Raw genomic sequence first — 26,063 nt, forward strand, 5'->3', positions numbered from 1 at the left:
TCACTTAATGTAAAAGTAATTTAAAATAGTAATGTTAAATAATGTCAAAAGACAAACATAAGTAAAGTTAATTTTCCTTTATTTTAAAATATGGCTAGACTTAAAAACCACTACTTGCTCATCTCTTGTACCAAATCATTTGAGAAATTGGCCCTAAAACTATTTTTATATTGATCGACCTTCAATCAAATGCTCGATGGATTTGTATCTAGGTCTGGTCCTGACCTAAACCAAATTTTAAACCACTAGTATTTATTAAGCATCTTCTGTTGTTAAGTCCTCCAACACTACAGATATAAAAGAAAATAGATGAAGAGAGAATGAAAAAGAAAAAAAAATATAAGGATTCCAACACTTATTGAATGATATAATTTTTCTGTCTAAAATTTACTCAGTATTATTAAGTTATATTAGTTTTATATAAACTAGGTACAAAATACTCATCCCAATAATGATGATACAAATTATTATATTAGAACACTATATACAGAACTATATGAAAAATTGAAATCTTTTAAGTAGCTGCAAACCACAAGAATCAACCCATTTTTTGTGTTTGATAACAAATATGTAAACATTTTGATTAATTTTGTCCAAACAATACTATCACTAGATTCACTACTAAAGAAAAATAGTGTTATCTTCTGTGTCCTGCTCTAAGAGTATCAATGAACAAAAACCCTTAGGCTGGTTTTGATCTCTCTCTTGGTGGAATCCGTAGCCACGACTTCATTGACTCATACACCGTGAACCCAATTGCAACCGATGGAACAATCTAACAAACAAAAGACAAATCAACGAGCCATGAATGTGGAGAAATAGAAACCCCAGCCTGAGATTTCTTGGAGTGATTCTCTCAAAAACACTTTATATCGTAATTTACCTTAATGTAGTTGATGCTTAAACCAGCAAACAACTGTCTCCAACCCTGAGTTCGAACAATCGTGTTAAGCCCATCAAACGTGTTCTTGTAACGTTTGTTGCTGCCATCACTCGTCATAGGCTGCAGATTCTCCACCTATTTGTCAAACAAAACCAAATAGATTCTGACTTTCGAAAGTGTAGCAAAGTTTTAATCTTTGTTTCAAGTTTCTTTTACCTGCATCTGTCTCCTAACAACATCCAATGGGTACGTCAAGGTCTGGCCAAATAAACCAGCTAAAGCACCACAAGGTAGATGCATTCGAACAGAGTTTTGATGCTCTTCAGGAACATGCCTTTTCAGTTCCTCATATATGTAGAACTTAAGGCCAGCGTAAGGAAGGATGCCAATCAACGTTGGACCTGCGAGAACCAGGAAAGCCCCAAATCTTTATAACCATCTCCAAATCCAAATTAACAAAAGCATTTTTAAGAATCAGTTTGTTGAGCTAAATCTTAATCAACCAAGATCAGACAGGTTTCTAACTATGATGAAATCACTTCAACTGTCAATTTGGAATACAATTTAAACATTAATGCAAGCAAATTGTGTGAGCTTTTTTACCTATGCCCCGATATAGCCCACGTGGTCCCCCTTCTTTATAAGCCATTGAAAGCACCTCTTTTATCCCTGAATATGCATGTTGACGGTAAACTCCATTGGCACCACCTCGGAAACTCTGACTCGCGTCAGAAACCTTAAATGCAATAATAACACAAACTATAAGACATTCTTTATTCTCAGAGTTAAGAAATAACAAAAGAACTACGAAAGCAACATATATATTCAAGTTCACGCTACCTGGTAAGCTAGCTTAGTACGAGCCAAATCAAGAGGATACGTGCACAAAACCGCCGTCCCGCCTGCAGCTGAACCAGCCACAAGATCAACAACGGGACCAGAACCTAAAGGAAGATTATTTTCCAAAATCCAGTCACGGTACACTTCATACGTCATGTAATGAAGAGCGGCATAAGGGATAATCCGAATAACACTCGCTCCGTTTCCTCTGCAAGAGTTAAGCACCACATCACAAGGATTTAGTAAAGTTATTAATAATAAATAGCTGCAAACGTAAGAGTTGAAGGTACTCACTTATAGAATCCCAGAGGACCATCGCATTGTAACACCTTCTTTAATGACTGGGACACACCAAGCGTCCTAAAGTCGTTTGTTCTAGTCTGGTGTTGAAACATGTATATGATCATTAGATAGTTAAAAGTTGAAATCTTTCTATGAAACAGAGTAAGACCAACAACAAAGGCCAAGACTTTCACCTGCAATAGAATCTTGATCCTCTCCAAGGGAGCAACAGCAGTCTTAGCAACAGCCCCAGCAACTCCTCCGGCGATGAGGGTTTTAGCAAGAACAGGCAACGTATCCACAAGGCTCATCACATCAGCCGAGAGCGTGGAGCCTTGTGACGAACCCATCTCTCAATCTATTGTTATCCTCTCCCTTAAGCTGAATAAGAACAGCCTTATCCCATCTAAATCTAGGGTTTATGGATCTCTCGTGGGGAAAACTCAAACTCGTAAATCTCAGAAACAGATTCTTCTCCTCCTCTGTTACAGCAATATTCATCAACAGCCCTCGAAAACACACACTCTGCAGTGATCAAATCATTCAGATTCAAATCCAGGATTCAGATCCAAACGAAACAAATCAATTGGTAGACTCGATGTAACGAGAATTTAACGGAGAAGATTCAGGGGGATTTATTATCGGGTGGCGAAGAAGCGACGCAAGGCTCGCCGTGAATTTCGGAGAGGAGAAATAGAGAAAACGGAAAGGTTTTTTTACGATTCAAAACTTTCGTCTCTGCTCTGTTTTTGTTTGTTTACTCATTTGGTCGCGCAATTTTTGGAGGCTTTGAAGAAACAGAGATACCTATTGATTGATTGATTGCATGTGATTCGGTGTACCGAAAACGTGGTGGACCTACTTATTGACACAGCCCATTTTATGGCCCAGTTTATCGGATAGTTCATTCAATGTCCGTCCAGATAAAAATTTCATATTATAATGACTTGAGTTTAATACTCCTTAAATTCTACAGGACCAATCGCATTGGCCTAACCGTTGATTTCACTAGTTAAAAACCAATCCAAAGGTTGTACACAGAGCTATCAAGGATGCCAAGGAGTGGCAGGAAGCTCAATACCACGACGACAAGACCCAGAGACAAGCTCCACGCCCCACCGCTCAAGCCACTATCCCACACTTCCCCTCTGGTGCAACCTGCTATGTCGACGCAGCATGGAGAAAGGAGTCACAAACCTGCGGCATAGGCGGTATCTTCAAAGGAACTACCCCAATCATTCCCTCCCCAATCACCTACTCCCGACGTTTCATATCATCAGCTCTAATCGCTGAAGCCCTTGCGGTTCGTTCGGCAGTCTCAACGGCTGCATCATCCAACATTAAATCCCTTACCGTCTACTCAGATTTTCTGGTCCTCATTTCACTATTGAAGGCTAAAGAATCAAGACCGACGCTGTATGGCATTGTGTTCGACATCTATCATCTCTCCCGTTTATTTTCAAGCATTTCTTTCTGTTATGTCCCGCGTTTAACAAACACTAGGCCGACAATGTAGCTAAGTTGGCTCTTTTGAATTTGGATGTAACTCCTTTGGAGTAAAACCTTATTATTAATGCTAGTACTTTGATAAAAAAAAAAAGAATAATTCTCCCTCCATGCATATGGTGCACAACATGTCAAAACTAAAATCAATGCCATTAGACCATTGCATAAATAAAAAAACACTTGCTATCCATGTGAAGTTATGATGATTCTACATGTTGGCGTGAATGAGCAACTGGATTCTTAGACAGAAACTGGGGACTTTGGATATGAAGACTGAAACTGTACATGGCTTGTCTAACAGGTCAACTGTGATAAACTTCATGTCCTTTTGGTGATAGAAGCATCAATGCCTCATGATTCGATAATGTATATACTTAGCCGCACACTTCAGTCTGTAAGAGATAGGTAAATTATCATTCAATCAAATCCATCACATATTCACATTGGTTTCTCTTTTGCCTAATGTTCTATTAGTGCTTTCTGGAGTTTGATTTGAGTATATCACATTTTGAGTAAAAAGAAAAAGAAAACATATGTAATTTATAATTCTAATAAAATCGTTAATCAATTTTTTTAAAATACCGCAATCATCCTGTCGAACGTTTATATCAAATCCTCCATGACAAGTTTTTGTAGTTTAACAAATAAACAAACATAATTATCTATGATCATAACTTTTGGAACCAAAAAATGCGGTGTTGGCTTGTACATAATGATGTATTGATACGTAAACTGAGCTAGTTAAACCAATCCAAAGAATATTTCCCCCTCTCGTGCCATATGTCAAACTAAAATCAATGTCATTAGACCATGCATGAACAAGCACGCACTATCTATGTGAAACTCTAATGATTCGACATGTTGGCGTACATGAATGAGCAACTGGAGACTTTGGATATGAAGATTGAAAATGTATGTGGCTTGTCTTACAGGTCAAGTATCTCCAGAGTCCAGCTGTGGTAACTTATTCTTTTGCTGATAGAATAGAAGCATCAATGCCTCATGATTCCTTAATGTATATACTTAGCCGCACACTTCAGTCTGTAAGAGATCAGATAAATTATCGTTCAATCAATCCAATCACATGGCTTTCTCTTTTGCCTAATATTCTATCAGTGCTTTCTGGAATTTGATTTGAGTATATAACTTTTTGAGTAAAATCATTAATACCAAAAAGAAAAGTAGAAAATATATGTTATAATTCTAATAAAATAAAAAGTTTTTAAATACCGCAAATCATCATGTCACTCGTTGATCTTAAAGCTTGATACGTTACATAACCTTTTAAAGACTTCATATTTTTATTTACTAGGATAAAGTCGATTTACTTGGATAAAGTCGATTTACAAAAAAAAAAAACATTGTAAGATATATATCAAACAATTTAATACAGAGATAAATCCATGTTCTACCATAAATAAAATAATAGATAAATATCCCAGCCCTAAAATAGTCATTTAACCTCCTCCTCTTCCTCTTATTAAATTCCCCAAATAAATTCCTCAGAAAGAAGGTTATAGATTTGTCTGTGTGTCCGAAATCAAAAAAGTAAACACAAATTTGCTCGCCAAGGGGAGAAAAGAAAAGCAAAAAAAGCCGATCTTGGGCTTTTCTCTTCTCAGACTCTCTCACCGCCGGCGAAGCTGATTCATATTCACAATGGAGGGAATACAGAATCCGATACACCGCACTGTCGAAGAGGTGTTCAGCGACTTCAAGGGTCGTAGAGCTGGTCTCCTCAAGGCTCTCACTACAGGTCCACCTCTCGCTTGAATCTCTGTTTCCTTAAATCTGTAAAGCTTATCTCTTTCTCGGAGATTTTTGTATAGATTCGCCAAAGTTTGAATCTTTTTGATGTGATTTGATGACGGTTTCTAGGTTTATTCATGCTTTTGTGTTTTTTTTTTTGCAGATGGGCAGAAGTTTTTCCTTCAGTGTGACCCTGGTGAGTTCTTGTATTCACTATTGATTCTTCTCTGGTTGGTTTCAAAGAGTGTTTGTGTGAGAGTCTTTTGAAGTAGTTGAGAGATTAATCGCCTCCTGGTCTTGAATTAGGGAAAACTTTTCAGATGGTCAATGCATGTTTTTGCTTTCAATACTTCTTTGTTTCTATGTTTTAGTTTGTTCAACAGATTGGATACTCTTATGTGTTAATGCTCTGCTTGGGTTTTTCTTCTTTATGGTGATTCTGTTTTTTTTTTTTAATTTGTGCAGAGAAGGAAAACTTGTGTCTTTATGGACTTCCTAATGAGACGTGGGAGGTTAACCTTCCTGTTGATGAGGTCCCTCCTGAGCTTCCTGAACCAGCTTTGGGCATCAACTTTGCAAGAGACGGGATGCCAGAGAAAGACTGGATTACTTTGGTTGCTGTTCACAGTGACTCGTGGCTCATCTCTGTTGCGTTTTACTTCGGTGCCCGTTTCGGTTTTGGTAAAAACGAGAGGTAACATTCCTTCTCTGCTCACTGTTCTTATACACATGTTTGTTAGAGATGCAATGACCATTATGGTAGCTGCAATCTTCTAGCATCCTAGTTGTTGCTTTTAGTAGAAACAATCTCTGCTAGTGGTGTTGTGAATTAGTTTTGTTGAGATATAAAAAATGCAAAGTTCATGTGAACTTCTAGTTCTTTCTCTTGGATTTAAGTTTGCTATAAAGTCAAAGAACAGTGTTTGTTTTCTGATACTATTACAGTCAAACAGTTTATAGTTGTGTTGTCTGACTCTGAGCTTATTGAATTTGTTTCAGGAAGAGGCTCTTCCAGATGATAAATGAACTCCCAACCATTTTCGAGCTTATAACTGGCAATGCAAAGCAATCCAAGGATCAATCTGCTAACCACAACAGTAGCAGAAGCAAGTCTAGTGGTGTCAAGGTATAATATATACTTAGTAGCTTCTGTTCTCTCCATTATTCGAGTCATATCTATCTATGTTAACTCTGTCTTCTTGCAGCCTCGTCAATCTGAGTCTCACACCAAGGCTTCAAAGATGTCTCCACCACCAAGAGAAGACGATGAGAGCGGGGAAGATGAGGAGGATGATGAGCAAGGTGCGGTTTGCGGTGCGTGTGGAGACAACTATGATGACTTCTGGATATGTTGTGATGCTTGTGAGAAATGGTTCCATGGAAAGTGCGTGAAGATCACACCTGCCAAGGCTGAGCACATCAAACATTACAAGTGTCCGACTTGCAGCACCAACAAGAAGATGAGAGCTTGAATGAAGGTGTGATAAATAACATTAGGGACTGTGAAAGAGGAGAAAGTTTTCACAGTTGTGAGGAGATGAAGAAGAACCAGAAGGCTTTTGATTGTGTAGTCTTAATGGGATTGAGACAGCTTTGCAGTTTAGTAGTGTCTTGGCGTTCCTTTTTCTGCTTTTAATGCTAAAATGCTATGACTAACTTTTCTTATGTTTCTGAGAAAATTCTGCTTTTAGTTTGTCAATTAGTTTTTTTTCTCTCTTATTAGTATGATAACAATTATTGAAATAAAAAATGATATCATAAGATATGTAATTGAATTACTTTGTCATTGTTTTTTTGGTAGGGATTGAATTACTTCGTCATGATTATAGTTGTATCATTACTCTGAGAAAATGCATTGGTTCTTTTTTTTTTTTTTTTTTTGTCGATGGTTAATTATGCTATTACAAACTATGAGAAATATTACACGACGATTCTATAGCTGTCAATTCTATCTACCTTATGAGGATTTACGCTAACTGCATCATCGTAAGCCGTCCTATGAGATCTATGTCTGAAGGTACTCTTTGCGCCATGCCGAAGATTTCCTATATATTTTTTTTCCATAAATTTGTATAATTCGCCTTTGCTGAGATTCGAAACCCAGACCTTCTGTTGTGGAAACATTAATGAATCTTTAGTCAAACCACTAGACTAGGGGCTTCCACAAATGCATTGGTTCAGAACATTGAAAACAATTACGATAAATATTATTTTGGGCCAACTTATGAAAAATATCTTAAAGCGTATTCTATTTTTCTTGTGATACTAATTACTACTAATAATTTTTTTTGTACATAATCATCTTTTCATTTTTTCTTTTAACAATATATTATCTCTTCACTGGGGCAGGCGCGGAATTCAATATATCAATTTTTATGAAATATATAACTTTGTACATTTTCTTCTGTGTTCAGTTGGTTGTAAGTGAGTATGTTAAAAGAATGAGAATGCGTTTTAAATTACCAGAATTATTTTTTTTTCCGTCAAATTATCTAATACCGTAGAAAATAAAGTTTTAACTTTGAGGTAATCTTAGTCACTAAAAATATATTTTGTAGTTGTTTAGGACAATGTCATTGCTACTATTAGTAATTGTTGTTGTTTTTTTTATATATTTATGTTATATTTGAGGATTTATTTTTGCTTTATATTATGTCAGTAATTTGGTAGAGATAAACTAAATCAAATATAAAACAAACCAAATAAACGGAAGAATAGTATGCTTTGATGATTATATATTTATACTTACATAAACAAAACTTATACGACCATATATTATTCTGCATAAAAATATTATAAATCAGCAAAATACATATTAAACTAACTATTATTTTAAAATTATTTTATTACGCTATAGTACAGGTTAATTAATAGAATGACTATATATACTTTTCGATATTTGTATTAAAATTCTTTGTAAATATTAAATATGAATATATTAACATCTCAAGTTGATAGTAAAAGAAGACCTTTTTTTCTAAATTATTAGGGGCATTGCCCCGCGCAAGTGCGGGGTTATAGACATAGTCCTTGTTTCATCTTAATATTTGCTAGGTTTTTGTAGTTGTGAATTTTGCGTTTTGGGTCGATCATTGTTTTTCAAGTTTTTTTTATTGTTATAGGGTTAGAGTTGTGATGATGAATTGTGTATGCATTGTTCTCCACTAATGAAAGACTAAACTATGTTAGTAATGTGATTGATATAGTTCATGGTGTTGCTTGCTGTGTCACTGCGATTATTTGTTTGTCTTTGTAAAAAAATTTTCTTGTATTATTAAGAATACATAAATTATATTAAGGTTGTTGAGAGCATTCTTGTTCCAATGCTTGCTTTCATTACTTTTGTTACTGTTCACATTTTGTAAGAAGTCTATTCCTATGATGCAAACATAATTATTTTATTATTACTAAAAAAAGCACATTTCAGCAATATATAAAAATGGTCGACCTGTTACAACACACGAATGTACATGAACAAAAATTGCTTTGAAAATCATTATACAAAAACAGACTAGAAGAAGACTTGAGTAATTCAAAGTGCATATTTGATAGTACTATTGTTTTATTACCTGTTGTCACAAAAACGTAGTCAGTTGAGACAAGATCGTCGTCCACCACATGGCATTGATTGTCGAGGGTAAATCCGTCAAGAGGTTATCAAAATTCCTGCAGTCACCTACGCGCTCAACAGATCAACAGTCCAGATCTCATTTTATAATCAAAGACTATCACCAACAGTCACGTAAACTTTTACACCATTTTGGCGAGTTTATTTCAAATCTCAGTTTACACCTTCACACTCATCTCTCTCTGTCCACCATTGGTGTCGAGTTCGCCACTCAGAACTTGAAAGTCGATGAAAAGGTTATCAAAGCTCAGATTTGGGACACTGCTGGTCAAGAAAGGTTACGTTTCCTCGTCTCGTTCTTCAGTTTTTTAATAGTGTCTCGAAGGTTAATAACTCCGTTACTCAGATCTAAGTCGTGAGGCTACATTGGAATTGAACCTATCGGCCTTATACGTGTATCTTTATTTAGTAATTGGGTATTGAATTATTTTTAGGGATATGTGTGTTATGAATGATCTTGACTAATTAAAGGTTTAGTTTTTGAGTAGTGAATGTGTGTTCAGCAGAGTCTAGTAAGAATATTCTTCCATGACAAATGATTGATTATAGGAAGCCTATAGTTTTATTATCATATTTGCTCGATTTATTGCTGATTCACGGCATCATGTTAAGACTCGGGTTTGATTCTGGTCACAGGTACCGTGCCTTCACCAGTGCATACTACCGTGGAGCTTTTGAGAACGTAGACCGGTGGTTTAAGGAGCCTCAAGAACCACACATACCCTAACATTGTGGTGATGCTCGTTGGTAACAAGTCTGATCTGCGCCATTTGCTAGCTGTTCCCACGGAAGATGGGAAATCCTATGCTGAGCAGGAATCGCTTTGGTGATCTTCTTGTCTTGTAATAATATTGACATCTATATGAGTTTTAGACTACACATTATTATATAGTGTTTCTTTAGCTTTATTCTTAGTATTAACTACACTATATTGTTACATGAAAAATAGAGATCATTGTTACACTGATTACAAATATAGACTCAAAAAGGACAAAACCGACTTTGAGCCGAGCGGCTGATCACCTGACACATGTATAGACATGGTAGGCTAAGCAATAAAACGATCGGAAAAGAATTGCAAAAAGGTACAGAAACGGTATAGAAAAAACCATAATAAAGGCGACGAGCACGTGATGATAGAATAAAGGAAAGATATCTCCTTGTTTGTTTTACGTGTCATTTAATAATTGGTGAACACTGCATTTATACAAAACATGACAAAAATAGTGCATTCTTTGACAATTTGACCGTAAAATTGTTATCAGATAACATTGCCATTTCACTTTTTTTTTGCGTCGATATTCGTCTCGTTACCAATAGTGATCTCTGACTGAACACATCAATATTACTAATACAAAATCATTCTTATCAATTAACCTTATTCTACTGTGGTTTATGATACAATATAGTATAACACTTGCATTGTAAAAAGAAAGAAAGAAGGTTATTACTTAATTATTTATTAATACTAAAAGCATAATCTTCGATAAACTAACATAAAGCGTGTTAAGGTAAAGTTTTGATTATTAACTAATCATTTTGGTGAATGCAGCTCAGACTTTTTTTCAGTGTTTGCAATCAGAATGATAGGTTCAATTGATTTATTATAAATGCGGTTTATAATATTACAGTAAATGAATACCCGAAACATAAAAGACTTTTATTACATGAAACTTTTCCCCCATTTTTTTTTCATTTTCTTGGTAGCATATTTAATTATTTGGTATTTGTGTATTTCCATGCATCGTACATGTTAGCCGTCGAGTCTCTCAACTTTACAAGAACCGTAACACACAGGATACGTTAATGAAATCTTCGACGAAAGTAATAGGAACCGGTTTGAAGGAGGCCTTGGAAGGTGGGAGTGGGAGCAAGAAGAATACTCCGCCGTCGGCACCTCTTTTATCCCTGAATAGTTAGGTTGGCGATAAAATCCATTAATTGGCTGCAAACCACATGAATCAACCAAGCTCTTTTTGTCGTTTGATAACAAACATAAACTTTTTTTGCTTTTCACTAAATCAATAAACTCAATACTTTTCACTAAATGAATTTGTTATGTTTAATCTACTCTTCTCCATCAAAAGAGTAGTCAATAATCAAAAGGAGATATGGGTGGCTCACTCGGTCGTTGCATGATTAGAATTACATTTAGTTTGGTTATGTTATTAAAACCGTACGGCAATTGAACCAGAAATGTTTTGGATTATGGGTTAATATGGTTCAACCGGATCATATCACCGTAGTTGTTGTTAGTGCTGTTAGTAGTAACAATCTCTGGTACACCCTTAAACTTAGATTAATGTTTTAAAGCTATGACTAATTTGTCTTATGTTTCTGATAAAATTCTGTCTTTAGTTTTTCTTCTTAATTTGATAACAATTACTGCAATAAATAATGATATGATAAGATATGCAATCTTTAAGAGTAGTCAAATTTGATAGGAGAACTACAACTGTACTATGCCATAATTGATTTTTTTAATCATAATTGTATTATTAGTGATAAAATTGCATTGGTTCAAAAAACATTGAAAACAATTAATGAGAAATATCTTTTTATTTTATTTCATAATAGATTATCTATTTGGAATTAGCTTAATTTTATTCGTTTTGTTAATTTTATTCGTTTGATTCTCTGTTGAATTATAAAGCTTGTTGGCTCAAAGTTTCTTTTTGTATCGCACAAGTTACATTGTTCTTCTAACTCGACATTGAAAAAAGTTCGATGTTATCTGTTCAAAATATACTGCTTCAATCAATTAAGACTGATCGATTGAGCCCTGATTAGTACTGAGATCTGCAACTGTTATGTTGGGTCAAGTGTGTGTAATACAGTTATAATTGGTTTCCAGTGTCGACTGATAGAAAAAAAAATTACTGGAAAATGTATAAAACATGTTATGTGAAAGAGTTCACTCGTTAACTCATAAAAATATCCTCTAAACTTAGCTACCGTAGTTAAGAGTTTGTCTCAAATGACTTGCTGCTTCATCATGAACTAAAATCACTTTAAAGAAGCAACAAGACAACATAAAATTTTCAAAAACATATACTGGAACAGAGGAAGAGAACATAATACTTCCCAGGGTTACCGTGTACTATGGACGCATACTAACAGTTATTTTGTTTTTCATTATTTCCCATAGTTTGGTTGGAACCGTGTATTATTCATATACACTATGCAAACTTATCTTATGTATTGTTAGTAAAAACAAAAATAGCTACCTCAAGTTTCAAAGGTGCATAATCTAGCTCACTAAACACAATATTAGATAAAGGCAAAAATAACTTAAATTACCCTCACAAAAGAAGGATAACACACAAAGGTATCGAACACTAAAATTGGGTTTTAAGTGAAATGACAAAAAGAGATTTTAATCAATGGTTATCTAATCTCTGTTAATTCCTAATCATCCATTGACCCTTCTCATCTCCATCTTTCTCTCTCCATTCCCTTGCTATTAAAGCAATTGGTGATTCAAACCTACAATTTTTATCCCTTGACAAGACGATCTTGAAACCACAACATCTGCTTGTGGTTTCAACAGGAAAAACATATCCCAGCGGCTTTTATCGCCGCATTCTCAAATGACAGCAGCGGTTTTGAATATTGGCGGCTACCTTTTTGTCTTCTGCTTGTCGTTATTAGCAACATTGACTCCACACGTTGGAGCCAATGTTGCTGTCTTCGACAATTACTGGTTACAACGTCAAGGCGATGCGTTGAAACAAACCATTGCCTCTTTCGATCCTAATCCTCTTAACGTCACCGACCATTTGAATTACCATGTCGCTTTGTGAGTCCTTTTTTTTTTTGTCTTTGTTAGTAAAATTTTAACCTAACTTCTTAAACAAGTAACCTAATAAATCAATCTGGTTTCTCTTAACAGAGCCGTGGACGCCACGGAATCAACCAACAGCACAAGGAGAGAGCTCTCACAGGTGAGAAATGGTCGGAAACTAAAGAGAAGCGGAAAATGCGTAGCGTACAACCCTATAGACAGATGCTGGCGATGCAACGGTGACTGGGAGAAGAACCGTAAGAAACTAGCGGATTGTGTACTCGGGTTCGGCAGGAGAACCACCGGAGGCAAAGACGGACCTATCTACGTCGTCAACGACGCCTCCGATGACGATCTTATCAACCCTAAGCCAGGAACGTTAAGGCACGCGGTGACAAGAGACGGACCGCTTTGGATCATATTCGGAAGCAGCATGATCATAAACTTGCAACAAGAACTGATCATAACGAGCGATAAAACAATAGATGGACGTGGAGCTAGGGTTTACATCATGGAAGGAGCTGGATTAACGCTGCAGTTTGTGAACAATGTGATCATACACAATATTTATGTCAAGCACGTTGTTCCTAAGAGCGGTGGTTTGATCAGAGACTCTGAGCAGCATATAGGGCTTAGGACGGTAAGCGATGGTGATGGAATCAGTTTGTTTGGTGCAACGAATGTTTGGATCGATCATGTCTCGATGACTAGATGTTCAGATGGTATGATTGATGCGATTCTTGGCTCCACTGCTATAACTATTTCCAACAGCCATTTCACCGACCATGAAGAGGTAAAAATAAAAAATTTTGTAACGTACATTTTTTGTGACTGCCATAACAGTAGATTCATTGTATATAATATATAGGATGCGTTGAGATTTTAGGGGATACAATTTAAATTAAATTTTAACAATTTTTCTACAAAAATAATTTTGAAATTTATAATTATATAGAGTCAAAGACAAATGTTTCACTTATTTTTATGTTTAGTACCGGTTCTGGTTCTAAACCATAAATAATGAATTACACGAGGCCTTCATTCCTTCTAATATTTAGCCTGGAAATGAGAAAACTTATCAAAGTAGATTAATACCTCTTCTAAAGCCTTATTTGAATTTGGTTGTGACTAAACAGGTGATGCTATTTGGGGCCAATGACAAGCACGTGATCGACAAGAAAATGCAGATAACGGTTGCGTTCAACCACTTTGGTAAGAGACTGGATCAAAGGATGCCTCGTTGCAGATTCGGAACGATCCATGTGGTGAACAATGACTACACACATTGGGAGATGTACGCAATTGGTGGAAACATGAACCCTACAATCATTAGCCAAGGCAACCGTTTCATTGCTCCTCCTAACGAACAAGCCAAACAGATTACAAAGAGAGAGTACACACCTTACGTTAACTGGAAAATGTGGAACTGGCAATCAGAAGGAGATTACTTCTTGAATGGAGCTTACTTTGTGCAATCCGGAAAACAAAATGCATGGAGCCCTAAACCGATTAACCCTGTCCCGAAAAAGTTTGCCATACGACCTCAACCGGGAACTATGGTCCGTAAACTCACCATGGACGCAGGAGCACTTGGCTGCAAGCCGGGTACACCCTGCTGATTAAAACTACCATTTTGTCCCCTTCCAGCCAAAAAAAAAGCTTATGCTTTGTAGTTGCTTGTCGTCCAAGAAAAGAGAGAAAGTAAGCAGAAGGGAGTGTTTCCTATGAGTGGGGTTAATTATTCTTTTTAGAATTCAGGTTCATTTTCATGTGGAAAAAAAAGAAAAAAACCTTAGATCTAATATAAAATCTCCCTCTATTTTTTTTATTAAATCTCTTTGTCTTGTCTCATGTGTTGATGCTTCCAAAAGGAGATAAAAGTTTGGCATTAATTTGGTCAGTGTCATTAGGTCTTTGTCGTTGTTTATGACAAAATTACAATGAATTGAGAACTAAACTATAAATCACTATCCTTCATGCAATATATATCTCTGTTTGGTTTAGGAGAGCTTACTAGTTGTTTTGATACTGCCTATTTCCAATAAAAATTGTCACAATGAGACTAAAGAAACGTCAAACTGAAAGAAGTGGTATACAAACTGCAAGAGCTCATTAATGTCTACCCCATATCTCACTAGAATAAGAAAACAATAACTGTATCATCATTATTATAAAATAGAGATTAGACTCTGGAAATAACAAACAGGATATCCAATGGATTCAGCAGAAAAAGGAGCATCATATGATTTTGTTTCAAGATCATGTATCACCAGTGTTCTACCAAAATCTGTAGGACAAAGCAGCAACTTCTTCTTCTTCCTCCTCTCCCAAAGTGCAAGTGGCAATAACGGGATTGAGATATGAATATCAAACTGCAAAGAAGTCAACTCCAAATCTATGGAACACAGTTTGTTCCATGTCTTGTTGCCTGAACTAAACAACCATATCACTTGCTCGGACATCATCTTCTGGGATACGGACAAGCGGTTATCAAGGTTGCACATGACAATATTGTTATTGTAAGGAACTACGTTGGCAAATGGAACGTTAGATATGACTTGAAAAGTTTCGGTGTGAAGATCCAAAGATAGAACTTTGGTCTCTTTGCATTGAGTAAACCAATGAAGTTTCCCATCTACATACACAGGATCATAGTAACTACTAATCCAATAAGGAGCAGAGGCAGTGGTAATAAACCTCCAAGTATTGGTGCTAAAGTCAAAAAGTTCGCATGTAGTAGCTTCTAGCCAAACAGGCTTGTTTATGCCCGTGAACTTGTCCTTACCGAAACCAACATCATAGGTTCCGAGTGGTAAAGACAAACGAGACCGTCACAGCTATTCCCACAAACTGAGTAAAATGTGTCCTCCCAAGAAGTAGGGATTTTAACCGATGATAACGAACCTAACACCAGTGTCCTCAGAGATTCTATGCTTGTGTCTGCTTCAAAATCGTGCTAGTGTATGCACACCATGAGGACATCTCGATCTCGTGATTGCTCACGATGATTTAACTGACTCTTTTGGAAGTATCGTGATTCTATTGTTGATTGCCATTGTTTTGATACAGCCTTGAATCTTAGTAGAGATTTCACCGGAAGCATCTCCATGATGCACTCTACGACGTCGTGGTACAACAGCGGTTCCATGCTCATGCATTCTTGTTTAGACATTCTTGTGTTGATGAAGAGAGAGATACATAAGGTTTACTTTATATCCAAGTAATCTAACAAATCAATAGGATAACTCTCCAAGGGTAAAGTGTATATATATATAGGGCAATTGTCAATAATAGCACCTTTTGAAGTTTATGTCTCAAAAATAGCACTAGAAGGAGAAAGTCACAAAAATGACATTCATTAAAGGGTAAAATATCTATAATACCATTGGTTTAAAATTAAATAAGCAAACTAAAATAAATAAAAATAAAAAAAATAAAAAAAATAAAAATAAAAAAAATAAATTTTTTTTTATAGTTTCAGATTATATGTTTTCAGATTCGAAATTTTTATAATTTTAAAAAAAAAAAAATTCAATTTTTTTTTTATTTTTTTTTCAGATTTTTTTTTTATAATTTAAAAATACTTTTTGAAACTGTTTTTAAAATTTTTATTTTTTATTTTATTATTTATTATTTATAAAATTTTAAACCCTAATTCCAAAACCCCACCCCTTAACTCTAAACCCTAAGGTTTGGATTAATTAACCCTAGGGGTATAAGTGTACATTACCTCTTTAATGAAACCTATTTTTGTGACTTTGAGCCTTGAGTGCTACTTTGGGAACAAAAACTTGGTTTAGTGTTATTCTAGTCTTTTTCTCATATATATATCTTAACATTTTATCCATTTTTTAAAATGTAAACAAATCTCAATCATTGAATCATATCTCTGAAAAAAAAAAAACCACGTGTACAATAGTTTTTTTTTTTTTTTTTTTTTTTTTTTTTTTTGGAACACCCACGTGTACAATAGTTACTTTCTGTAATATGTATTTATATTTTGGACGATTTTGTAATTGCAAGAATTAAAGGTACATTTTGTAATATATATTATACTTTGGGGACCAGGTGATAATTTGAAGAATTAAAGATGTCGGAAACGAATATCTTTTGTCTCGTCTCCTCGAGTCCTGTCCTGTCTCTCAGAGAGTGTAAAGGAAGCGCCTTTTTTTTTGCCTCTGTCTTAATTCGCAGAGGGAGACAAAGCGATGTCGCAACTCTTATCTTCTCCTCTGATGGCGGCAAGTTACAGTCCCTTCACTAGCCCTCGCTTTCTCTCTTCGTCGTCTTCTTCAGTACTCGTCGCCGGCGGCGGTCTCGCCGTGAAACGACATGGACTAGCTTCGAAACCGGTGAGGACGGTGAATCTCTCGGTGAAGTCCCGACAATCGGATTACTTCGAGAAGCAGAGGTTCGGTGACTCGTCTTCTTCTTCTTCACAGAACGGTGAGCTCGTCTCAAAGTTTACAACTTTAGGGTTTTAGCTTTGCTTAAATCTCGAAATTTCGAAGCTTGATACCAAAAGGGTATTACCCAATAGGTGATGTTTAGTTGTTTTATTGGTTTTTGATTTGATATAGGTGAAGGAGGGCCTGCTAGGTTTTACGTGGGACATTCGATATACAAAGGGAAAGCTGCGTTAACAGTGGAGCCAAGAGCACCAGAGTTTGTGTCTTTAGACGTTAGTCTCTCTCTCTATCCCCAAAGATCAAAGAGCCTCTCTCTACTTGTTGTAGTACTGATTGTGATTTGTTTCTGTTTACTTATTTTGCAGTCTGGAGCTTTCAAGTTATCCAAAGATGGTTTTCTACTGCTTCAGTTTGCTCCTGCAGCTGGTGTAAGGCAATACGATTGGAGCAAGAAACAGGTTTGGTTTCATCCTTTTTTAACTTCAGATGATCCCTTTAGCTGTATTATATAAAACTTTGCTTGGTTTTGGTGTAAAAATGTTTCTTGATGTCGACAATCTTGCAGGTGTTCTCATTGTCGGTTTCAGAGATTGGAACTCTAGTTAGCCTAGGCCCAAGGGAGTCTTGTGAGTTCTTCCATGATCCTAACAAGGGGAAAAGGTAAACAATCATTACATGAGGATTTTATTTGATGTAATCTTATTTTTGCTTGATTGTGTTTGTTGTTGTATGTAGTGATGAAGGAAAGGTGAGGAAAGTGTTGAAAGTTGAGCCTCTCCCTGATGGTTCTGGCCACTTCTTCAACCTAAGTAAGTACATTTAATCTTCTTCTTGATTCGTTTCAAAAAAGTTTACAACTTGGTCTCTTATGGTTTTTATATAAACAGGTGTTCAAAACAAGCTTTTGAATGTTGATGAGAGCATTTACATACCAATCACTAGAGCAGAGTTTACTGTTCTGACCTCTGCTTTCAATGTAAGATTCTGAAATCTCTCTCTCTTACATAATAACTTGTCTTTGTGCGTATTACCATCTGTACTAAACTCGTTTTTTTAATGTAATGGCAAGTTCGTCTTGCCTTACCTCATAGGCTGGCACGCATTTGCGAACTCCATCAAACCAGAAGAGTCAAACCGTACGAACAACGCTTCACCTAACTATGGAGGAGACTATGAATGGAATAGATAGATGACTCTTAAGGGCCACAAGCGAATCTATCAGACATTATCCTTTCTTTATTTCCTTTTGCTGATAGTGTTCTTGAAAGAGAATGTTCTTTGTTCGTAGCTAGCAGAATAGACTAAAGAGTAGTGCTTTTTGTTTTAGTCTTTTTTGACCAAATGTGGAAGTCATTGTGTTACGCGGTTGTATTGTATCTCAAAAACACCAGTTCGTTGTCTCTTGTCTTATTTTAGCTGTTTTAGATTAAAGAACAATTGTCACAATTTGATTTGAATTGCGAGTATGAGCTTGTATGATCCATCTAGTGACATCACTCTCCTCAATTGGTTTGGCTCTAGTTTATGTCCGGTTAATTGTTACAATTGGTTATTTCGGTTAAGGTCTTTCTCATCCTCTAAACAAATTGAATAGTATTTTATTATTTTGATATTTTCCAACGTCGGTCAGGTCAAATTGGTATTTTCTCTTTATTTTATAAAATTGCAACTAATATTCTTCGGGTTGACGGTACAGTTTCGGCGCCTTAACGGTTTAAACCGGTTAAGCAGCCACTTGCTCGTCGAAAGGGCAAAAGCAAAGCCGACAACTTTAGAGAGATATGTCAGAGGAGCAGCAGAGATCATCATCACTGCGTACTATATACGTAGTAGAGTTCCAAACCATTCTCTCTCATCGCACGGTGAACCAGCCCCACCTCATTCTCGAATTCCTCTGATCTTTCACCGTCGGTCATCGCCGCCACGCAGATGCTCGCTTGAGTCCGACCTCTTCTCACAAACAACGAGATCTGTTTTCCACGGTATCCTTTTCATGTCTGATCCTCGATGTTTTATTTTGCTCGATCCTTAGATTTTTACTTTCATCTGAGCTGGTTCTATAGCTCTTCTTGTGAATAGATGCGACCTTGAGCTGTTTTTTTTTAGATTCAAGTCTTAGTTTTTATGTTACTTCTAAGATGTCTAGATGACAAAGGTCGTAACTTTACCGATTCGAATCTGTTACATGTTAGTTAGCATACCCAAACTGCTGAACATATGTGAACATGTTTAGTAGAAGTTCCATGATTTACAGAATATATATTTAATTCTAAGCTGTCTAGCTGACAAAGGTCTTAACTTACATGTGGGTTTTGTTTGATAGGTTAGAGAGGAGGATGTCGACACCAGCAAGGAAGAGGTTGATGAGGGATTTCAAGAGGTTGCAGCAAGACCCACCTGCTGGAATCAGCGGTGCTCCACAAGACAATAATATCATGCTCTGGAACGCTGTCATATTCGGGTAACGGAACAAGTACTATAGATACTGGTTTTAGTTTCTCCATAAAGAGTAACTTGTGTACTTATCCTTCTTGTTTTCTGGATTTATAGGCCTGATGACACCCCATGGGATGGAGGTAAGCTTATGTTGCTGTGAATCTGTCTGAGGATACATCTCTTGGGATCAATCGTTATAGTAGTTTTCTTACCTCTTGCTTGATTATCTTGTTAGGTACTTTCAAACTCTCACTGCAGTTCTCTGAAGATTATCCTAATAAGCCACCAACAGTTCGTTTTGTGTCAAGGATGTTCCATCCAAATAGTAAGTTATAGAGAAAAACAAATCTCTTTTCTTCCCCCTTTGGTTGATTGTTAGCTTTTGGCTCAAGTTATTCCTCTCTACCTACTTTGCAGTTTATGCAGATGGGAGTATTTGCTTGGACATCCTCCAAAACCAGTGGAGCCCTATATATGATGTTGCTGCTATACTTACCTCCATCCAGGTACATATCTAAATGCCTCCTACCAGCATCTTTTAATATGCCCCTTAAAGCTTGAAATGAGAATGACTCTATCTTCTTTGTTATCCGCAGTCATTGCTCTGCGACCCTAATCCGAATTCTCCTGCAAACTCGGAAGCAGCTCGGATGTACAGCGAAAGCAAGCGTGAGTACAACAGAAGAGTGCGTGATGTTGTTGAGCAAAGCTGGACTGCTGACTAGTAGTTTGTTAGTTGTAATCTTTGCAACTCTTCTCCTACTCTCAAAAACGTCACCTTTAAGCAACAACAGCTTTCACTTATCTTTTCCGTTCATGTCTTTTGTGTTTTCAAAACTTTAGTGTGCGAAGATTTATGATCTTCCTTGTACCTGTTTCTTGCTCTCTTTCAATCTATAAACCCGCTCTCGTTTGTGTATGAACCGATCACAAAAGGAATCAAAGTAAAGAATGAGAAACAAGAACATGCAAATGATTCACCACACTTTTTAAAATTGGAGAAGCTGCTATATTTACCGGAATAAAAAAAAAAATGGCTCTGATGACTCTTGAGATTTGAAATACTTTTTTTTCTTCGAACACAAAAAAATTATCTTAAAAAATATAATTTAAAAATCATTCGACTAATCAGACAAATAACTGCAAAAATCTAATTGATTATACAATTTTTGATATAAAGTTAAAGATAATATAAAATATCTATATATTTTAAAACAACAAAATCTTCTAGAATATATACATATATATATTATCAAAACTAGAATACACAGTAGAATTACCCATATTTCTTAAACATTTTTCATTCCTTTTCTAATTCATCATAACTATCTTATTAATTACCTTTTTCCATTTTTTCATCTTACCAATTGTTTTGCCATATATTACAGGTTATTAAATATGTATTATGTTATTAAATATGTATTATCTATAATACTAAATATGAGTTAAAATAGTTAATTTATTGGTTATATATATCGTGATTAGGAGTGGGCGTTTGTATACCCGTTCCAGTTCGATTCGGATCTATCTGGATTTTGGAGTTAAAAAATTAGTTTCATTCGGATATTTATAAATTTCAGTTTAAATTATTCATAAACTAATTATTATATTTAAGTATAAAAATCTGATTAATATATACCTAAAATATTTTGGTTAAAATTAGGTTTGATGTAGTTTTTTATATAAGATTAAACCAAACATTCGTATGGATGCGTCCTGTCAAAATCTAGTAATCTATTATGAAACGGATAAATATATTGTTTTCAAAGTCGGTCAGGTCAAATTGGTATTTTTCTAGTTTTCAAAATTGAAACTATATTCTGCGGGTTTAAAGTAATTGGTTGACGGTACAGTTAGCCCTAACGGTTTAATCCGGTTAAGGAGCCACTCGCTCGTCAAAGGCCAAAAGATCGTACTATATAGGTCGTAGAAGTTTTCAGAGGTTTTGTCTGAAAGGTTAGAGAGGAGGATGTCGACGCCAGCAAGGAAGAGGTTGATGAGGGATTTCAAGATGTTGGAGCAAGACCCACCTGCCGGAATAAACGGTTCTCCACAAGACAATAGTATCATGCTCTGGAACGCTGTCATATTCGGGTAACGTAGCAAGCACCATAGATACTGGTTTTAGTCTCTATATAAATAGTAGTTTTGGGTACTTACCCTTCTTGTTCTGTGGATTTGTAGGCCTGATGACAGCCCATGGGATGGAGGTAAGGTTATGTTGCTACGATCAGTCTCTTGGGATCAATCGTTGTAGTAGTTTTCTTATAGTTTTTGCTTATTCTCTTGTTAGGTACTTTCAAACTCTCGCTGCAGTTCTCTGAAGATTATCCTAATAAGCCGCCAAGAGTTCGTTTTGTGTCACGAATGTTCCATCCAAATAGTTAAGTCATAGAGAAAACAAATCTCTTTTATTTCCCTTTTGGTCGATTGTTAGCTTTTGGCTCAAGTTAACGTTATTCTTCTCTACCTGTTTTGCAGTTTATTTAGATGGGAGGATTTGCTTGGACATTCTGCAAAACCAGTGGACCCCTGTATATGATTGTGCTGCTATACTTATCTCCATCCAGGTAAATATCTAAATGCCTCCTTCCTACCTGCATCTTTTAATATGCCCTTAGAGCTTTAAATGTGACTCTCTTCTTTGGTATACGCAGTCGTTGCTCTGTGACCCTAATACGAATTCTTCTGCAAACTCGGAAGCCGCTCTGATGTACAGCGAAAACAAGCGTGAGTACAACAGAAGAGTGCGTGATGTTGTGGAGCAAAGCTGGACTGCTGACTAGTAGTTTGTTAGTTGTAATCTTTTTAACTCTCTCCTACTCTCAGAAACGTCACCTTTAAGCAACAGCTCTCACTTATCTTTTTCATTCAGGTCGTTTGTGTTTCCAAAACTCTTTGGTGATTGGATGTTTTGATGTTTCTGTGAAACATAACATCTTTGTACCAAACCTTCTTTTGTATATATTCATTGTTATGGGACAAAAAAAGTCAATCGTTGGAGTTTGACATTCATATGCTGATAAACGATTTTAGCTCTCAAGTTTATGTTATCTCTATATAACTTTTGATTAAAATGGTAGATCGTTTATGAAGAGCGGAGATAATAACGTTTTATGCATACAAATCAAATCAGGGTGAACACACGTATGAAAATAATGATTCTTTATTTGTTCAGTCTTGAGTCTTTTTTGTAATGTCATCATATATATTCACAGTCGAATACCATTCTGATCAGTTCGTAGGTCTATTCACATCACTGCCTTGAGCCACGGCTACCAAGATCAGAAGCAGCTTTAGCCGCCCGCTCTAACGCACCCGATAGCCAGAGAGCTCCACTGGAGAAGTAACTGCTACTGACAACACTAGTTGCAGCTGCTGCCGCGGTTCTTCCTGTGGCAGAGACGGCTGATCTTGCTTTGTCTGAAACCTGGTACTTCTGGTCGGTCAGTCTGACAGCTTCAACTCCGGCAAAGATTTTGTCAGTGAGACCGATCCTCTGGTCTAGCTGAGATACTCTAGCCGCTGCTGCAGCTGACACACCGTGGGATTCGTCAAAGCCTTTGGCTTTGGCTAATGCTTCTTTGCCCAGCACGAATCCGGTGGCTAGCATTGACTTCACCACTTCTTGAGCTTTTGTCACTGCTTCTCCCGCGGTAAAGTCGCCTCGTTGAGGATGAGGCTACATCAAACTTTTCAACATGAAGACTATACTGAAGATAAAAATTAAGAGAAAGATAAAAGCAAGAGGGTTCATACATGTGAGTTTGTGTCATCTACAAAACCCCGCTGAGTGGCGTTCCAGAAGTCAAACTCCTCGTGATGCTGTCCCCAACGAGTGATGCAAACTCTCTGCTCCAATATGGTTGCCCCCTGAAGTTTAATCAAAGAACCTAGTGATTCTCCAATAAAAAAGGGTGGAATCAAATTCAAACAACAAACTTACACTGAGTAAGACTGCAGTTTCCTGAGAGTAAGAATCTTTAAACATCACATAAGCAGTGCAAGCTTGCTCACCCGATCTTACCTCGTGAACAACGTTAACAGAGTTTTTATCTTCTGAATCAATGCAAGATAACGCAATGTGATATCAAATTTGGTGGGAAAGTAAGACTCACTCACCTAACAATATCAATATCTTCGATTGCGCCAGAGAAGGAGAAGAAGTCGATGAGATCTTTCTCCGTAACAGCTGGAGATAGCCCAGTCACTTCCACACCGAATCCATTTTGATGATCCATCTTGTTCAAGTAAAGCTTATTCAACTCAAAGAATCAACAATCTCTACAGTATCAGCGTAACAAGACTTCAATAAACTGATCATCTCCAGATCGTGATCAAGCCTCGAGAACTAGACTAAATCGAAACTCGTGAATACTACTACTACTACGCATATCATCTTTTCCGATTTCTACCGCATAAACTCGTTGAAATTTGCATCGAGAAGATCAGATCGTTGATTTTGAAGTATTCTTACTATAGATCTAAGAGAAGAACTTCGAAGGAAGGCGAAGGATTCGAAGTTACCTGCTGTTGACCAGCTCGTAACTCAGAGAAGCTTGAAAGAGAGACGACGGTGATGGACTTATGAGTAGAGTAGACAGAGGGAGAATAAGATAGGGAGAGATCAGGTACCGAGGAGAAGCCGATCGCTAACGGAAAGTAAACCGCGACGACGATCCACGCCGAGAACCGTCGTCCGCTGCTATCGCTAGTATGAACTCTAGATACGTCGTTAGGCTAATGGGCCTTAACTATTGGGCTAATTCAAGTACGGTAGGCCTAATATAGTTTTAAGATTATTTCCCAGTCCAGCGCAAGCACACAAGTAAACAATTAATATTCACAATTAGTTGAAATTTTGTTTTAATATTACAAATTACTTTTGCTGATATATATTAATCTTTTCTTAATTATCTACAATCTAGCACGTAAATAGTGAAAATTTCACCAAAATATAAATAATGGTATTTTGGATTTAAATACTACTGTTACGCAACAGGCCTTCCAGCTTATTTGACAATTTTTGTTTTCAAATCGTTTGATTTCACTTGTCAAAGGTTTCGCAGTGAGAAGTCAGAAGCCAACGACAAAACTTGCAAAATAATGTTTTTACTGGCCAACATATAAAGGACCAAGGTCATTTCAAAAAGATTCAGAATACTTAATGTATAAAAATGCAAGACAATACTCTCAAGGATAAAAAAAGTTTTAGACTAGATATAATTTAGCTCTGAAACTTCAATAGGTGGCCGGCAAAAATGCAGTTCCAGGCTGACGGTTAGCCAAAGGTCCATGGCATGAGAAGAACTGCAAAATGACCCAAGACATTGTCAAAACTCAACAAACAAAAGACGTCACAATAACCCAAGAATCAAAGTTGTGATAATACTAATGAGATACCTTAGCATTAACACCATCAGGAACAACACGCTTCTCTTGTCTCAGCTTCGTGAAGTCTGCTCTGTTAAACTTAGTGAATCCCCTAAACAAAAAGCAACAAACATTATAAGTTCGTGAAAAAGATTTAATCCTCAAAAAAAAAACAATGTGAAATGATAAAAAAAATACCATTTCCTGCTGACGATAATCTTCTGACGACCAGGGAACTTAAACTTAGCCCTCCTCAGAGCCTCCTGAGCATGGTGACCATGCCCATCCTTACACCTCACAGACAAAAGCACCTGCCCAATCGCCACCCTAGCACAAGTACCCAAGGCCTTTCCAAAAGCGCCTCTCATACCGGTCTGGAGCCTATCAGCACCAGCGCACGAAAGCATCTTGTTGATCCTCAGAACATGGAACGGGTGCACCCTAATCCTCAGATGGAAAGCATCTTTTCCCGCGGACTTCACCATGTACTTGTTGCAAGCAATACGCGCGGCTTCGAGGGCTTCGCTGGAGACGTTCTCCTTCTCCCAGGAGACGAGGTGGACGCAGAAAGGGAACTCGTCGACGCCTTTCTTCTTCATGCCGACGTCGTAGATCCTGATTTTGGGATCGGGGACACCGCGGCAGTAGCGAGATTTCGGGTAGGGCTTGCCCTTGATCTGACGGTAACACCTAGCCGGTCCTATAACGCGAATCAGGTATTAATCAGCTAACATAGCTCAAATAAATGAATTTATTACCATTCAAGAACGTTACTACAGGACATAAACAATCAACTCGTGTCTGAAGAAACCTATTAAACGAGAGAGATCGAGGAACTTACTTCTTCCCATGGCGTGACGGTCTCTCCTTTTCCCTCCTCAGGCTGAAAACCCGGCTGCTCAACAGAAAATGATTTTAATTTATAAATGTGATATTTGCTAGGTTAACTAAAAGATTCTCAGTTTGGGCTTGATAGAAAGCCCATATAAAATATAAAAGAGCTTTTTTACGGCCCATATAACTTCCTTTGGTTAAACCTTTTTCTTAATTATTATTAGCCAACCAATGACTCTCTCTCTACACATGAACAGATAACAGAGAGGCAAATGAATCTGTTATGTTTTTTGGCAGGTGTTGTTCTCTTTGGACTAATTATCAACAATACTGTATACA

The 26,063-nt window shown here is 36.7% G+C and overlaps 9 protein-coding genes across 15 annotated transcripts; 5 read left to right on the forward strand and 4 right to left on the reverse strand.

Annotated features, from left to right (window-relative positions):
• Positions 1–449: 449 nt before the first annotated feature.
• On the reverse strand, positions 450–2,794 carry LOC111199853 (mitochondrial carrier protein CoAc1). Its single transcript, XM_022690351.2, has 7 exons — positions 2,200–2,794; positions 2,018–2,103; positions 1,724–1,931; positions 1,487–1,619; positions 1,100–1,284; positions 884–1,018; positions 450–775 (listed from the first exon to the last, which is right to left on the reverse strand). Exons 1-7 carry the CDS (start codon positions 2,353–2,355, stop codon positions 683–685), a joined length of 996 nt encoding a protein of 331 aa, XP_022546072.2. The 5' UTR covers positions 2,356–2,794; the 3' UTR covers positions 450–682.
• Positions 2,795–5,010: 2,216 nt separating this feature from the next.
• On the forward strand, positions 5,011–7,046 carry LOC106382327 (PHD finger protein ALFIN-LIKE 7). Its single transcript, XM_013822334.3, has 5 exons — positions 5,011–5,267; positions 5,424–5,456; positions 5,726–5,954; positions 6,260–6,386; positions 6,466–7,046. The coding sequence occupies exons 1-5, from the start codon at positions 5,171–5,173 to the stop codon at positions 6,730–6,732; spliced, it is 753 nt and encodes a 250-aa protein (XP_013677788.1). The 5' UTR covers positions 5,011–5,170; the 3' UTR covers positions 6,733–7,046.
• A 5,325-nt stretch (positions 7,047–12,371) lies between these two features.
• LOC106379906 (probable pectate lyase 3) lies at positions 12,372–14,642 on the forward strand. Its single transcript, XM_013819753.3, has 3 exons — positions 12,372–12,687; positions 12,781–13,465; positions 13,809–14,642. The coding sequence occupies exons 1-3, from the start codon at positions 12,479–12,481 to the stop codon at positions 14,289–14,291; spliced, it is 1,377 nt and encodes a 458-aa protein (XP_013675207.1). The 5' UTR covers positions 12,372–12,478; the 3' UTR covers positions 14,292–14,642.
• A 175-nt stretch (positions 14,643–14,817) lies between these two features.
• LOC106378786 (F-box/LRR-repeat/kelch-repeat protein At1g09650-like) lies at positions 14,818–15,503 on the reverse strand (the record flags this gene model as incomplete). The annotated part of the gene is made up of 1 exon (XM_048737537.1): positions 14,818–15,503. A coding segment is annotated over one exon (663 nt), but the record flags the coding sequence as incomplete, so codon positions are not given.
• Positions 15,504–16,791: 1,288 nt separating this feature from the next.
• Positions 16,792–18,527, forward strand: LOC106382328 (single-stranded DNA-binding protein WHY1, chloroplastic). Its single transcript, XM_013822335.3, has 7 exons — positions 16,792–17,118; positions 17,253–17,353; positions 17,447–17,539; positions 17,647–17,741; positions 17,817–17,890; positions 17,969–18,057; positions 18,151–18,527. The coding sequence occupies exons 1-7, from the start codon at positions 16,881–16,883 to the stop codon at positions 18,268–18,270; spliced, it is 810 nt and encodes a 269-aa protein (XP_013677789.2). The 5' UTR covers positions 16,792–16,880; the 3' UTR covers positions 18,271–18,527.
• A 299-nt stretch (positions 18,528–18,826) lies between these two features.
• Positions 18,827–20,436, forward strand: LOC106382330 (ubiquitin-conjugating enzyme E2 1). Its single transcript, XM_013822339.2, has 6 exons — positions 18,827–19,063; positions 19,405–19,542; positions 19,632–19,657; positions 19,753–19,842; positions 19,935–20,023; positions 20,114–20,436. Exons 2-6 carry the CDS (start codon positions 19,418–19,420, stop codon positions 20,240–20,242), a joined length of 459 nt encoding a protein of 152 aa, XP_013677793.1. The 5' UTR covers positions 18,827–19,063; positions 19,405–19,417; the 3' UTR covers positions 20,243–20,436.
• LOC106382331 (ubiquitin-conjugating enzyme E2 1-like) lies at positions 18,851–22,560 on the forward strand. Its single transcript, XM_013822340.3, has 6 exons — positions 18,851–19,063; positions 21,474–21,611; positions 21,702–21,727; positions 21,811–21,900; positions 21,999–22,087; positions 22,175–22,560. Exons 2-6 carry the CDS (start codon positions 21,487–21,489, stop codon positions 22,301–22,303), a joined length of 459 nt encoding a protein of 152 aa, XP_013677794.2. The 5' UTR covers positions 18,851–19,063; positions 21,474–21,486; the 3' UTR covers positions 22,304–22,560.
• A 22-nt stretch (positions 22,561–22,582) lies between these two features.
• Positions 22,583–24,282, reverse strand: LOC106382329 (binding partner of ACD11 1). 7 transcript variants are annotated; one of them, XM_048738207.1, is made up of 5 exons: positions 24,045–24,282; positions 23,645–23,758; positions 23,464–23,544; positions 23,277–23,390; positions 22,583–23,199 (listed from the first exon to the last, which is right to left on the reverse strand). In XM_048738207.1, exons 2-5 carry the CDS (start codon positions 23,756–23,758, stop codon positions 22,774–22,776), a joined length of 735 nt encoding a protein of 244 aa, XP_048594164.1. In that variant the 5' UTR covers positions 24,045–24,282; the 3' UTR covers positions 22,583–22,773. The 7 variants fall into 7 exon arrangements, with proteins under 7 accessions (XP_048594164.1, XP_048594163.1, XP_048594161.1 ...); XM_048738206.1 differs by having other exon boundaries at positions 23,464–23,539; positions 23,640–23,758; XM_048738204.1 differs by having other exon boundaries at positions 23,645–23,801.
• A 331-nt stretch (positions 24,283–24,613) lies between these two features.
• LOC106382332 (60S ribosomal protein L10-1) lies at positions 24,614–25,846 on the reverse strand. Its single transcript, XM_013822341.3, has 4 exons — positions 25,732–25,846; positions 25,089–25,590; positions 24,921–25,002; positions 24,614–24,827 (listed from the first exon to the last, which is right to left on the reverse strand). Exons 1-4 carry the CDS (start codon positions 25,739–25,741, stop codon positions 24,759–24,761), a joined length of 663 nt encoding a protein of 220 aa, XP_013677795.1. The 5' UTR covers positions 25,742–25,846; the 3' UTR covers positions 24,614–24,758.
• Between the last annotated feature and the right edge of the window lie 217 nt (positions 25,847–26,063).

This window comes from Brassica napus, chromosome A8 (genome assembly GCF_020379485.1).
Source record: "Brassica napus cultivar Da-Ae chromosome A8, Da-Ae, whole genome shotgun sequence".
NCBI classification, from domain to species: Eukaryota; Viridiplantae; Streptophyta; class Magnoliopsida; order Brassicales; family Brassicaceae; genus Brassica; species Brassica napus.

Bases quoted from the DNA above. Each gene is read 5' to 3' on its own strand.
- LOC106382330 (XM_013822339.2), top strand. From the start codon at position 19,418: ATGTCGACACCAGCAAGGAAGAGGTTGATGAGGGATTTCAAGAGGTTG. The intron at 19,843-19,934 runs GTAAGTTATAGA...CCTACTTTGCAG, and splicing joins AAGGATGTTCCATCCAAATA to TTTATGCAGATGGGAGTATT. The intron at 20,024-20,113 runs GTACATATCTAA...TGTTATCCGCAG, and splicing joins CTATACTTACCTCCATCCAG to TCATTGCTCTGCGACCCTAA.
- LOC106379906 (XM_013819753.3), top strand. From the start codon at position 12,479: ATGACAGCAGCGGTTTTGAATATTGGCGGCTACCTTTTTGTCTTCTGC. The intron at 12,688-12,780 runs GTGAGTCCTTTT...TTCTCTTAACAG, and splicing joins TTGAATTACCATGTCGCTTT to AGCCGTGGACGCCACGGAAT. The intron at 13,466-13,808 runs GTAAAAATAAAA...GTGACTAAACAG, and splicing joins ATTTCACCGACCATGAAGAG to GTGATGCTATTTGGGGCCAA.
- LOC106382327 (XM_013822334.3), top strand. From the start codon at position 5,171: ATGGAGGGAATACAGAATCCGATACACCGCACTGTCGAAGAGGTGTTC. The intron at 5,268-5,423 runs GTCCACCTCTCG...TTTTTTTTGCAG, and splicing joins CCTCAAGGCTCTCACTACAG to ATGGGCAGAAGTTTTTCCTT. The intron at 6,387-6,465 runs GTATAATATATA...GTCTTCTTGCAG, and splicing joins GCAAGTCTAGTGGTGTCAAG to CCTCGTCAATCTGAGTCTCA.
- LOC106382328 (XM_013822335.3), top strand. From the start codon at position 16,881: ATGTCGCAACTCTTATCTTCTCCTCTGATGGCGGCAAGTTACAGTCCC. The intron at 17,891-17,968 runs GTAAGTACATTT...TTATATAAACAG, and splicing joins TGGCCACTTCTTCAACCTAA to GTGTTCAAAACAAGCTTTTG. The intron at 18,058-18,150 runs GTAAGATTCTGA...TGTAATGGCAAG, and splicing joins TTCTGACCTCTGCTTTCAAT to TTCGTCTTGCCTTACCTCAT.
- LOC106382332 (XM_013822341.3), bottom strand. The intron at 25,003-25,088 runs GTATTTTTTTTA...CTTTTTGTTTAG, and splicing joins ATTATCGTCAGCAGGAAATG to GGGATTCACTAAGTTTAACA. The intron at 24,828-24,920 runs GTATCTCATTAG...GTCATTTTGCAG, and splicing joins CTGATGGTGTTAATGCTAAG to TTCTTCTCATGCCATGGACC.
- LOC106382329 (XM_048738207.1), bottom strand. From the start codon at position 23,758: ATGGATCATCAAAATGGATTCGGTGTGGAAGTGACTGGGCTATCTCCA. The intron at 23,391-23,463 runs GTAAGTTTGTTG...ATTAAACTTCAG, and splicing joins AAACTGCAGTCTTACTCAGT to GGGGCAACCATATTGGAGCA. The intron at 23,200-23,276 runs GTATGAACCCTC...AGTTTGATGTAG, and splicing joins TAGATGACACAAACTCACAT to CCTCATCCTCAACGAGGCGA.
- LOC106382331 (XM_013822340.3), top strand. From the start codon at position 21,487: ATGTCGACGCCAGCAAGGAAGAGGTTGATGAGGGATTTCAAGATGTTG. The intron at 21,612-21,701 runs GTAACGTAGCAA...GTGGATTTGTAG, and splicing joins TGGAACGCTGTCATATTCGG to GCCTGATGACAGCCCATGGG. The intron at 22,088-22,174 runs GTAAATATCTAA...TGGTATACGCAG, and splicing joins CTATACTTATCTCCATCCAG to TCGTTGCTCTGTGACCCTAA.
- LOC111199853 (XM_022690351.2), bottom strand. From the start codon at position 2,355: ATGGGTTCGTCACAAGGCTCCACGCTCTCGGCTGATGTGATGAGCCTT. The intron at 1,019-1,099 runs GTAAAAGAAACT...TTTGACAAATAG, and splicing joins TTGTTAGGAGACAGATGCAG to GTGGAGAATCTGCAGCCTAT. The intron at 776-883 runs GTAAATTACGAT...TTTGTTTGTTAG, and splicing joins TAAGCATCAACTACATTAAG to ATTGTTCCATCGGTTGCAAT.